General features: G+C 40.1%; 1 protein-coding gene across 1 annotated transcript in view; it reads right to left on the reverse strand.

Moving 5' to 3' along the window:
- LOC5575378 overlaps positions 1-13,781 on the reverse strand; it is a 272,901-nt gene that overhangs the window by 65,380 nt on the left and 193,740 nt on the right. The window contains exons 4-5 of the mRNA XM_021852462.1: positions 4,057-5,142; positions 3,847-3,977 (exon numbers count right to left, since the gene is read on the reverse strand). Of these exons, the coding sequence (XP_021708154.1) occupies positions 3,847-3,977; positions 4,057-5,142 (1,217 nt within the window). The remainder of the gene's footprint in view (positions 1-3,846; positions 3,978-4,056; positions 5,143-13,781) is intronic.

Consider the following 13,781-nt stretch of genomic DNA (forward strand, 5'->3'; position numbering starts at 1 on the left):
TAAGAACCATCTTAAGAAATCACTAGAGCAATCTGATCCAAAATTCTAGAACAATATTTGAACGATTAACCAGGTAAAAGGGTGAATACATGGTAAGTCGAGAAAAGAAATCCTAGAGAGAATTCCAGGAGAAATCTTCGAACAAATACTTGAACAATTTTGTTTCGAATTCATGTAGAGACTCCTGGACGACTTTTCTGGGAAATTGAAGGATTTTATTACGCATAAATTCTTTGAAGAAATTCAAGCGTCCTATATTCAAGTAATGCTTGGAAGAATCTCTTGAAAGAAAAAAACACAATGGAAAACTCTTGGCAGCATCACTGAAGAGACTCCTTGGATTTTCTTAATGTGATTTCTAGATGAATCACTAGAGACACGTATGAAGTATTTTTTGGAGGAACTCTTTCTAAATTTCTAAAAATATTTCTGAACAAATATTCGGATAATTTTTGAAAGAAGTCTTACAGATACATTTTATTGTGGAATCTACGAATTCCAGGAATAATTTTCGGAATGTTTTCGAAATCATTCTTAAAGAAATATTTAAAACTATATAAACAAAACGCAAGAATCCCGCAAAAAAATCTTTCATTTCTTCAAATTCTTTCAAAATCTTCAAATTACTAGAAGAGATATTTATTCATAAAGAATTCACTGGAGGAATCAATAAAAAAGATGAACTCCTATTGCAGAAATTACTAGACAAATACTTGAACTAAATCTGTGAAAAAAAAAATAATACAACTCCTGGAGAACATAATGCATAATTTCCAGAAGAACTTCTTGGAGAAATCCCTTGACGCATTATATACGATGTCCAGTAAGAATTCGTAAAATAATGCCTGAATAATTTCTAGGGAATTTTTCAGATACACCCCAACCTTTTTTACGACCGTTATCGCGGGGTCGTAAAAAAATCGGTCGTAAAAAAAACTTGGGTTATAATTATGTTTTTGAAAAATGCAACGTCTAGATGCGGAAATACTGATTCGAGATATTCGGCAAAGTTGAAGCATGGGTTGAGAACTTTCCAAAATGGCCGTTCAAGTTTTCATATTTTGGTAATAGATCGCAACACTGCTCGATTGTTATCAAAAGAGCCAATTTTATGGGGGTGTGATATCCAAATACCAAAAAAATTTAAAGATAACGATACCATGTTCACCAAAGTTGAAGGAAGTGTTGCGTGCCATACAGTCGGCCGAATCACAAATGTTCATGTGGCTGGTAACACTGTTTAAGAAGAATAAAGTAAAGATTAAAACCATCAAACTTGAGCGGAACAGAAAAATAAAATGCTTAGCAACATAGCAATACTTTTAAACTGTAATCCAGTTTTTCATGAGGGGTTCAATTTTTTTTTCGTAGCTATGTTGCCAGCTTAAGTGAAATTGCGCCGCCAGGCAGAACAAGTGTGCATGCTACTATTGTTTTGCGGATATCTCAGGATCCTGACCACTGAGAAATATGGCGTCTTCGGCAAAGTTGTTCAGTAGCTCAAGGACTATCATTGTAATAGCTACGAGATTCAAAATGTTGCCACCAGGCGGCGCTAGTGAGCGTGAAACTTTTGTTTTGTGGTTATCTTAGGATTCTAGCCACTTAGAAAGATGGCGTCTTCGGCAAAGTTGTTCAGTAGCTCAAGCGCTATTATTATAAAAGCTATGAGATTCAAAATTCTGCCACCAGGCGGCGCTAGTGAGCAAAGAACTTTTGTTTTGCGGATAGCTCAGGATCCTGACCACTTAAAAAGATGGCGTCTTCGGCAAAGTTGTTGAGTAGCTCAAGGGCTATCATTATTCTAGCCAAGAGATTCGAGATTTTGTCACCAGGCGGCGCTAGTGTGCATGGAACTTTTGTTTTGCGGATAGCTCAGGATCCTGACTACTTAGAAAGATAGCGTCTTCGGCAAAGTTGTTTATCAGCAAAGCTATGAAATTAAAAATTTTACCGCCAGGCGCTAGTGAGTATGAAATTTATGTTTTGCGGATATCTCAGGATCCTGACTACATAGTCATGGCGTCTTTGGCAAAGTTGAGCTACTCAACAAGTTTACCGAAGACTTCATCTTTCTTTGTGGTCAGGATCCTGAGATAACCGCAAAACAAAAGTTTCATGCTCACTAGCGCCATCTGGTGGCAACATTTTGAATCTCATGGCTTTATAATGATAGCGCTTAAACTACTGGACAATTTGCCGAAGACGCCATCTTTCTAAGTGGTCAGGATCCTGAGATATTCGCAAAAAAAAAATCATGCTCATTAGCGCCGCCTGGTGGCAAAGTCTCGAATCTCTTGGCTAGCTATTGAACAAATTTGTCGAAGACGCCATCTCTCTAAGTGGTCATGATCCGCAAAACAAAAGGTCTATGCTCACTAGCGCCACCTGGTGGCGGAATTTTGAATCTCATAGCTTTTATAATGATAGCGCTTGAGCAACTGAACAAATCTGCCGAAGGCGCCATCTTTCTAAGTTGCCAGGATTCTAAAATAACCGCAAAACAAAAGTTTCATGCTCACTAGCGTCGCCTGGTGGCAAAATTTTGAACCTCATAGTGTTTATAATGATGGTCCTTGAGCTACTCAACAACTTTGTCGAAGACGCCATCTCCCTAAGTGGTCAGGATCCTGAGATATCCGCAAAACAAAATTTCGATGCTCACTAACGCCACCTAGTGGCAGAATTTCGCAATTCAATGACCACCATATGTTAGCCCTTGAACTACTGAACAATTTTGCTGAACATCATGATCCTCTATTTTGAATACTTTTTAAGATAATGATCATTTATAAAAACGGTCGTTAATCTGAATTTCGGTTGTAAAAAAGTGGTCGGAAAAAGAACCGTCGGTAAAAAAAACGGTCGTAAAAAGAGGTTGGAGTGTATGGGCAAATCTCGCTGAAACCAGGCCGCCTTCGGCATACATCGTTAGAATTCCAATTTAATGTCACTGATCGCTTGTATATGCTAAAACTAAAAGGTGGTCCTTTCGATTTTCCCAAATTGGTGGACCCCTCGTACGCCAGCTAGGTAAACAGTTTGCGAAAAAGCCCTTTTTATCAATGTTAGGTATTTCTTCACGTGATAAGTCTCATATTTCCCTTGAAACATATTGCAAATTTAGTGCTTTCGTTTTGAATTCTGAGTTCATCATCAGAAAGCTGAGAACAAATTGAGTAAGATAGAATACAAAAACTAGGTGAGCAATGGTTTAAGATCTTATGAAATGAACGATTTTCTAAATCATGTTCTATGCAATCAATGCAAACATTTTTTTTTACAACAAAGAAACAAGTGTTCAATCTTTAGTGTCCTTTTTGGGCCGAGTGAAGAATAAGAGTATTCATTTAAGTGAAAAAATCTGGCGGCCATCTTGGATTTTACTCCATCTTGATTTTAAGTAGTAGAATGAGTTTTTCACCTTGTTAGCACTCAACATGTTGAACTTTGAGGCTACCATTGAAATCAGGTTACGTCCTTACTGGAACCGAGCTTGCTACTCAAGTTATTAAATAGGAATAAGTTATTAAAGAGCGTATTTTTGTCATATTGGCGTTTACGTCGACTATGCGAACATGGGCAGTACAGACTGGCCACCTACTGATGTTTGACGTCTTTCGTAGACCGAAGCATTATGACTCCTACAAAAATAGTAGATTTGATGTTGAAATCATTTCAATGATTTAATTTGCCTTCATTTGCTTTCTGCCATTTTTTCTGGTCGGTTTAACATTTGCTCTGATTTTCGGCAATCATATGTTCCTTCAAAATGCATCATCCACTCAGTTGTATAACAAGTAACGGATATCCATTCAGCAAATATTATTTACTCGTTATACCTACCTCACAAAACTTCGCTCCATATCGCGGGGGAGGCGAATCGCAAAACCGATACCGATTCCTCACTCCACCTCGGCAGGTAGTCGAACAATGCGTCCAGTTGCTCCACGGTCCCCATCCACCGGAATCGGAGGCTGTTGGAAGCATAAGTAAAGAGTAAAAAAAAAAGAATTTTTCAAACAGCGTTTTTCAATCATGCGAATCGCAACTCACGCGAGACCGGAAGCGTCGGCACACAGTCCATCCGTATATCGGCGACGGCACCGGAAATTGCCTGGCTCACGTAAACGAAGCAGTACTCGATGTACTTTTCGTAGAAAAGGTCGCACTCGAAATACAGCGCATGCTGCCCTTTCATAACCCGTTGCTCGGCGATGTAATGCAGCGAAGTTGGAGGCACTAGTGATGATACGTCCGCTCTGAGTTTAGCGTAAACCCTCACCCGATCCGATTGGTTCAGGATGCAGGAAGGGTACTGGAACAGGACGTGGATTCCGGAGCTGTGAGCATCACATGGAAATATACTTCGGGCGTGAACAGTAAAAACGTACTGTTTGCTCCAATCCGCTTTCAACAGAGCTCTGGCCCCACGCAAAGCCCCTTCTAACGTTGGGTCCTGGTTGGCCGAGCGTAAATGTAACAGATAATATCCGGCTAATCCGAAAAGATCACAGCGAAAATTAATCACTCTAGAACTAGGAAAACCTCGGACCTGCTCCGAGAACAAAATCTGCGGCTTAGAAACTGTTTCCAGTGGACACGCCTCGTTATGTCCGCAGTAGACCAGCTCAAGCCAGAATTCCGGCACATCAACCGAATCGTCATCAATCGCCATCGCATTCGGACATCTAACGTCCGCGAACTGAAGACTCCCTCGGACAAGTTCCTCCGGGTATGTACTGATCGTACTAGGCACTAAACTCACGGTTGGCGTAGGCCAACTCACATTCAACTGCTGTCGCAATCGCTCATCGAACTCCATTCCTGCATTTGCCGCGTCGATTGCTGCAGGCTGCTCAATACTCAACTCGTAAAGCCCCCCGTGCATGAAATAACCGCAGGGAATCTTTATTTGCGTCACGTTGTGATTCGCATCCGGCTTTATGTCCAGCAGGGAGATTGTCGTTCCACCGGTGGGTTTGACATGCGAAATTTGTAGCTTCAGATCGGTTGCATCGTTGGCCATCAACTCGGCTGCCGCTTTGTCCTCCGTTTGCAATTGGATGTCCAAATCGTCCATTTGGGCTGTGTAGCTGGCCGGCACCATGAGCCTCCCCTTGCGCAATCCATCAACGAACGCTGCATGGGAAATGAGAAACGGACAATTTACAAATGGTCTTTTTTTTGTGTACGCCAAACCCTCGCAATGGGAACACGAGAAAATTGGGTCACTCTAATCGTTGGATGTCGCAGGGCTGGTAGCAGTGACTTGGTCGATATTTTCGAGCTAATCAATTAAACACTTTTTTGAAACAAAAAGTCACGAAAGACATTTTTTTAGAAGAATGGTTACTATTTCCCACGGTGTCTCTGGTAGAACAACATTAATATAAAAAAAATCAGTATCGCTAAAACGCCCACCAAATGGAAGCTTAGGCTTTCCCCTTTCATTTGAGACCGGTTTGGAAATGTTCTATCGGGGGGTCCTGAACATTTTTTTCAAAACAGTACAATGCCGTTTTTTCATTACTGATTTCTAAATTATGGCTCACACAGTCATTTTCTTCCATGCTTATCCAGGTAGCCATGAGAACTTTTACTACGAATAGTTAACCAATTAATAAAAAGGATTTAGCATTATACCATTTTATTTAAACCAATTACAAACATGATATATCGATAAATTAAATACGGTTAATACGGTTTACAAATGCTCACTATTGTACATTACTACAGCTCGAAGATCATATGCTTCGGAGTTCTCCGGAACCTTAATGTGATTTTAAGCAACTTGAAAATCGAAATGCACGGTTTCACTGGGTTGTTTCCCGTGTTTGTGATTTTATAAAACTCCGAGATATGATAGCACAAATATGGAACTTCGAGCTATTGCGTAAGCCTGCTTCAATCCACGTTTTTGGAAAAGTTCTCAAGCTTTTCTGCAAAATTATCAGCCATACTTGTTTGAAAACAACTTTTATGTACCTGATCAAAATGATCAAGCGCCTGAAATACATTTTTTCATTGAAAAAAGATAATTTACAGAACAGTACAATAAATTACAGTTGCTAGCAAACTGAGATCCCATTTCACTTCCAAAACATGCCGATTTTTTAAATAGCTTCTGACAATTTCAGCTGGTGAATCCATATTTGCTGTGGCGTTGGCAACTGATGATCCTCACCTGTGATAAACGAATAAATTCTAAGGTCATCTCTATGAATCACACAATCAAACTGCTGATGCTTACCCATTTCTTGACATTATTTGGATCAATGAATTAAACTTTTTTTGTAAATTGCATTTACAATACCTAGTGTTATATGCAAGGAAAGTTTTTGTCGTCGAGTGATCAATTGAGTAGTAGATCGTCAGTACAATTAAAGAACTGCTCCACTGCTGGTCCGAGCCGAGACTTTTCCATTTTGCGGACATCTTGCGTATGTGACCAAGTAGGTATTCGTGGTCATTGCTACATTGTGTGGTACAGTATGGGCAAGGAAATATTGACCTATCTCCCATTATAACGCTGAACAGATTGACAATTTTCAAATCTCCAGCAATGAAACACCTAAAATTATTCAAAAGCAACAGTGTCTTCCAGATTTTCTCAATATTGCCATATTTTTTTGGAACGCCAGAAGCAACAGTAAGCAGCAATTTTACGCCAGTATCTTTACATCGGCCTTGAGACCCGATGATGTCGGAATTATGCTCGATTATCGTCCCTCCTCCATCGCTTGCAGATCGAATTGCCCAGGCCAACCCCCGTTTTGGACGTCACATAATCAACTAACCCCTGAACGTTACTACAGTATAATACAGGTTTTAATTATAATTGTTATTATCTTTATTAACGAGATTTGCAGCCCGAGGCTGGCTCATCTCGGAGGTATACAGGTTTGATTACAGTTTCTGCATTTTCGTTCAAATCAAAGTCTAGATGTGTTACCTCTAAAAACCCCTGAATTGGTTGGTTAAGTCTGTTGATTTTGAATTTTTCCTCTTTGCATTATCGGTAGTACTGTGTCTATCATGTTTTCCCTTTAATTTTGGTGAGATTTTTGTTATCACATCATTACATGCTTCGTGTGATTGGTTTTAAATTGTATTTATATTTATACAGTGCTATATTCAAAAGTTTAAATTGGTTACTGAACGAATAAACCTGCAACGTGCAAGCTCGATATATTTTACCAGGATTTAATCCTGATGTCGTGAAGAATGTGCTGTTCAATAATATCAACCAGCTGATAACGGTTGCAGACAAAGATTCTTTAAAAACAATACGCAAATCTTCGAACGGTTGTCTTGGTGGCTTTTCGGTTTCATGCTTCAGGTCTCCTGACAGAGTGTAGTATATTTATTGATAGGTGTGAAATATGGCTATATTTGTTAACATTATTAACAGCATACCTCAAATCAGCAAACCAAAACAATACGTGTATAAATTTATCACGCGACACAAGCACCTATTTTTCGCTATACCACCTTAGAACGCGACAACTTAAGCAATGCAGCGTTATTACTTTTCAGCCGATTTCTCTACCATTGATGCCAATTTAATTGTTTATTCAATCTGTGAAACCATTTGTAATGTAATGATACATGTCTAAATATTTTCTCAAACGCTTTGTTTATTACTAATCGTAAAAAGCAATATCTTATGAAAATATATTTGAACTTTAAGACGATAACATACAACTGAATCTAAATAAGGGTTATTAATTGAACATCTTTTAAATTTCTAAGCATTGTTTTTAATTCAAAATTTAAATACTATTCAGAAACAATTTAGTTTTGTATAAGTAAGTAAATTTTGATTGAAAATATACAATTTCACTATTTGCTAAACTTATAATCAACTGAACGGCAACACTTCCAAAACAAAAACAAGCTTGTTTTATGGAAATATGGACAAACATTTGAAAAGGGCACATCAACATTGTTAAACAATGGCTTTGTAAGACGCTGTTGAGCCCAATTCAACTCGATCACGCTCACCAATACCACTATCAGGAAGAGTTAAGGTGAAACATCTCAGAATCCAAAGATGGCTGGCACAATGGCCGACTTGTGCCCCTACTCACGTTTTCAAAGGCACTAAACTAGAGAAATAGTTGAAGAACGTTTCTGATCTTCTTATTTTAAGCTTTCTGCTAGTGCACAAGGCCAAAATAAAAAGTGCACAGTTGTTGGATGCTTTATTCGCGAGATTTGTGCCTTTAAAGTTTTAGTGCAATCTGAGAAGTTGATTCAAAACTGTTTCACCTTAACACTTATCTTTCTGGTAGTGGTTGCAGTTTGCGTGGGCGAGCTAAAAAGGGTTCAACATCAATGTTTCTGAAAAAAAGGCTCAAGACCTCTCGAGCCCTTTTCAAATGTTTGTCCAAAAATCTTTGTCATGGCCTTCTACGGTTCGATTGAGTTGTCATTGTATCCCCTATTCCACTATTGGTGGAAGAACACCTATGGTACCTATCTCTTACTAATATAAAAAAAAATGTTCAGGACCCCCCGATAGAACATTTTCAAACCGGTCTCAAATGAAAGGGGAAAGCCTAAGCTTTCATTTGGTGGGTGTTTCAGCGATACTGATTTTTTTATATTAATGTTTTCTACCAGAGACACCGTGTTTCCGTATGCTGATTTTACTAGAAACTAACTAATAATATTATAATTCATGCAGCTAATTTTGATTTTACTGGGTTTTTGAGCTTACAGCCATTTTGCTAATAATTTTCATTATTTCAAACTCAGTAACCCGAAAAATTACTCTGGCTACCGATATAACTAGTAATTCAGCTGAGGTAATTTTTGCTGATTTTTAGTTCTTTATATTCTCTTTAATGTAATCGAACCCCTTTTAGTAGAATCTCAATTATTTTTTTTAATGGTTATTTCTTTTCATATGGCGCGGTAAATGGCTGGGCATGGCGTACCATTGGTACCTCGCGTACCTGCAGGAATAAAATAGACCCCTTTGTGCGGTCCTTGGGGAAGATCGGGTAACCAACCCCCGGTGGGAACTTTGGTCGTATGCTGACAGGGAAGGGGGGGGGGTTTGCTTCCGCAAACCTGGAGCGTCTGTACTCCATGTTAGGAGCGGCTCACAACAGCGTCTGTTCCCCATGTCAGGGGTGGCTGATCATCGTCCGAGTGCCAGAGAAGGACTCTAAGCTAAACTGCGCACTATGGCCCTCCGAACATTTAGGGGAAATGGTCCTCCGGAAATCTAGGGTGTTGGTTTTAGGCCCTGCAAGCCAACCGTAAAAAGGCATCAGCACAGGAACGTCAACGAGAGAACACGGACCGGAACAATCGGCAAAGACCACAGCGACGAAAATGGACTAGCGATTCGAAACTCGGTACGTGTAACTGCAAATCTCTCAACTTCATTGTAAGTACTCGCATACACTCCGATGTACTGAAGACCCGCGGTTTCGACATCGTAACGCTGCAGGAGGTGTGCTGGACAGGAGCATTGGTGCGAACGTTTAGAGGTAATCATACCATCTACCAGAGCTGCGGTAACACACGCGAGCTGGGAACAGCTTTCATAGTGATGGGTGATATGCAAAGGCGCGTGATCGGGTGGTGGCCGATCAATGAACGAATGTGCAAGTTAAGAATCAAAGGCCGATTCTTTAACTTCAGCATAATCAACGTGCATAGCCCACACTCCGGAAGCACTGATGATGACAAGGACGCATTTTACGCGCAGCTCGAACGCGAGTACGACCGCTGCCCAAGCCAAGACGTCAAGGTCATCATAGGAGATTTGAACGCTCAGGTTGGCCAGGAGGAGGAGTTCAGACCGACGATTGGAAAGTTCAGCGCCCACTGGCTGACGAACTAGAACGGCCTACGACTGATAGATTTTGCCGCCTCCAAGTACATGGCCATTTGTAGCACCTATTTCCAGCACAGTCTCCCGTATCGGTACACCTGGAGATCACCTCAGCAGACAGAGTCGCAAATCGACCACGTTTTGATCGATGGACGGCACTGCTCCGACATAACCGACGTCAGAACCTATCGTGGCGCTAACATTGACTCCGACCGCTACCTGGTGATGGTGAAACTGCGCCCAAAACTATCCGTCATCAATGATGTACGGTACCGACGCCCGTCCTGGTACAATCTCGAGCGGCTGAAACAACCGGATGTCGCCAATGCGTACGCGCAGCATCTTGAGGCAGCGTTCCCGGATGAGGGCGAGCTCGATAGGGCCCCTCTTGAGGACTGCTGGAGGACAGTCAAAGCAGTTATTAACGACGCTGCCGAAAGCGTTGTCGGATATGTGGAACGGAGCTCAAGAAACGATTGGTTCGACGAGGAGTGCCAGGAGGTTTTAGAGGAGAAGAATGCAGCGCGGGCTGCAATGCTGCTGCTGGTACGCGGCAAAACGTGGAACGATACAGACTGAAGCGGAAACTGCAAACCCGCCTATTTTGGGACAAAAAGCGCCGCCTGGAAGAGGTGGAATGCCAAGAGATGAAGTTGCTGTACCGTTCTCAAGAAACGCGGAGGTTCTATCAGAAGCTCAACACATTTCGCAAAGGCTTCGTGCCGCGAGCTGAGATGTGCCGGGATAAGGATGGGAGCATCTTGACGGACGGACGCGAGGTGATCGAAAGGTGGAAACAGCACTACGATGAACACCTGAATGGCGCAGAGAACACAGGCACAGAAGGTCAGAACACCCAAGTAACATTTTTAGTTTTCTTATAGTCTACAAGCTGTTGTTATAACCGAATTTATAAAACTCATTAAGAAACCTTTTTATCTTGACAACCTTCATAAAGCTCTTTAAAACCTGAAAAGGCCCACACTACAAGAAGTTGTTAAAACTTTTCTTAAAACTATGTAAAAGCCTTTCAGTTTTAAAGCTTGCGGAATTAACTCGTTCTTGTAGTGTACTATACAACACAAATAAAACTTGTTGTTAAGCTCTCGGTGAGTTTACAACATTTCGTGAATCATCGTTGAACACGCAATAAAACCAAAACAATTGAAAGCAACAGTCATTAAAGATAAATTGATTTGAAATCTCCAATTGTGAAGCGACTAACAATGGCTAATGTTATATTGAAATAAAATTAGTTTACGCAGCATAAAAACATTCAGCTTATTAGTAAAAATTGAATGCCAATCAAAATTACTGATGAAATTATACGTAATTTTGAGAATAACAACAAAGCGCCGCACTATTTTTGCAATAATCGATTGTGTACATGTTTCTATGCTCATAATTAATTCATTAAAAAGCCTTCAATTTGCCTCAAATATTGTAATCAGCTCATACTTCTTACGCCACAACGCAAATTTTCCATGAAAATCTAGTTTTTTTTACTGTAATTAGAAGAAAATCAATTGAAATTCTGATCGATGCTTCATAATGGCGTACAAACAATGGAAAAAAATAATCAAAAATTGTAGCGATTCAATGGATTCTTATGCTTTTTCTAGATAAGCAGGTATATTAAACTTGTAATTGCGTTACGTTCTAGAGCTATTGATCTTTGTCATTGCATCACAAATACCATAATAAACTTAAATGTTCTTAAATCTCACAATTTAAGCAACCTTAAAACTTTCAGCGTTTATGGCAGCACTGGCTCAGCCTAAGAGCTCTCAGCAGAATGTCAATGGACCGATGCACGAGTTCACTAATTTGACGTTTGAGCGGTGCCGAATTCATTGGTTTCCATGGTCACATAAATAACACGGCACCGCTCAAACGTCAAATAATGAACCCGTGCATAGGTCCATGGTGGTGGCTGCCGTAGTAGCTGTCAATAATGAAAACATCAGTTCTGTTTTCGGAGTGTCGCTAATTAAATTGATAAAAAGGTGAATTTAACAGAACATCAGGTAGCGTATGCCATATTTTTTAATAAAACAGAACATTTGAAAAGCTGTTCTGTTCTTAGAATGCCGTTCAAAATCGTCCAAAGAATTGAGGGCTGGGAGGCTTGTTTAAGCGTAGTTCCCAGCAAGTGGGAGGTGAATGGAACGCTTCATTGGCAAAAAAAAAACACCTTGTAGCGAAGTTATCACTAGAAGAAGAATCTGTTCCTTCGGACAAATGGGAGAAACTCAATTGCATCAAGAAAAGAGAATTTTCTACTCGCGCCGAAGCATACGATGAGTTGGACAGAATGGAAGACAAATCGGATACGGAAATGGATGAACATGGATCGAAGCGGCTACCATCAAAAAAATCTCGTCGTCAGTGTGCGGACAAAGGAAGCGTTTATTTCGCCAAACCAGATTTCAACCAGCTTGCAGACATGCTAAATCGTCCACAGAATAGTCCGACGCAGACAGCGTCTGACACTGCTGAAGGAATGATGTATATCAACACCGAGGAGGAGGTATGCATAGAAATGGGGGGTATTTATTAATTACGTAAGATAATTTTTGAGACTCTCCAGCCCTTCCTCTCTCATAGTACGATTTTCCATATGAAAATAAAAAAAAATGTATGATGCATAAGAAATATCACCCCCCCCCTCTCTGCACAAACCCTTACGTAATTAATGGATGGCCTCTTGCACTAAATGTTAGTTGAGCTGTAGTTCAAACTCTGTTATTATTCTTTTAGGTTCTTTATTGAACCCAACTTTGAACAAACACAGCAGCTGGAGACGTCTGCCGATCAATGTTCAGCACCACAGATTATTTATGTCGATCCAGGTGTTTCTGTTGACAATTTGGAAACGAGTGTTTCAACGGCTACCATCATTTCAAATCAAGAAAAGATTCTTGAGAATCAACATAAAATCATGCAGACCCTGGCAAAAATCCTAACACATGCTGAGTACTCCTCGCAGGCAATCAATGACGGAGCATTCGACAAGCCTTCACCGAATACAACTCACATGAATGAAAGTTTCGACCCAGTGAGCACATTGGAACAATTGGACGAACTGGAAGCCTCACTCAAGGATAACAACACTATGCAAAAGTACATTCGAAGCATGAGCTTTATTTGTGGTGTAAATGGCAAATCTAATGGGGTGGACTGCTGCTATAAATTGGTGGACTACTTCATTAGCCGTCAGTTTCTACTTCAATGTTCTTGGACAGGAAATATTAGGACAATTGAAGGAAAGGTTGCTCCGGATGGAGAGCCATCTACTGAAGACAATGGAAAGGTTGGCCTGAAATTTTATAAAAAAATTTCGTGCTTTGTTCCTCAACCTAATCATGCTTGCAGACAAAGACTTTTCGGAAATTGATTGCGACAATTTCTTCAAAAGGATTATGAAGAATAGCAAGCAAAGAGTCGTGGCCAAAACAGCAACGTCGAAGCATCGTAACCGTCCCAAAAACCTTAAATACAAGTCAAAGAAAGCCGATACCTGTGGTGCTGCAGCGAACAATCTTCCACCATCTGTTGAGTAAGGTATAAGTTGTAGTTTGGGAAATGATTTTATTCTTCGATTAACAATAGTTTAACTGTTGATGCACGCCGCATCACTTTTACATATCAATTGATTTGATAGAATAAACTGATACTGTTTTAAGTTGTCTTGTTACTGAATGTACGTTTTGAACAAATCGTTCTGAATAAATAATTATAATGAATGAAGTAACGGAATGAAAACTACATCGTTTTTCCTCGGAATTGGGATTGCTACCATTTTATGTCTGTAACCTCGTACAACCTCTCTTGATGCTTTTTTTAAGATGACACATAAATGTTCAAAAATGATGACTTTATAGGCGTTTCAAAAAATAAACTCAAATCTATTGGCTTACCACTCAAC

This window comes from Aedes aegypti, chromosome 3 (assembly GCF_002204515.2).
Source record: "Aedes aegypti strain LVP_AGWG chromosome 3, AaegL5.0 Primary Assembly, whole genome shotgun sequence".
Classification (NCBI taxonomy): Eukaryota; Metazoa; Arthropoda; class Insecta; order Diptera; family Culicidae; genus Aedes; species Aedes aegypti.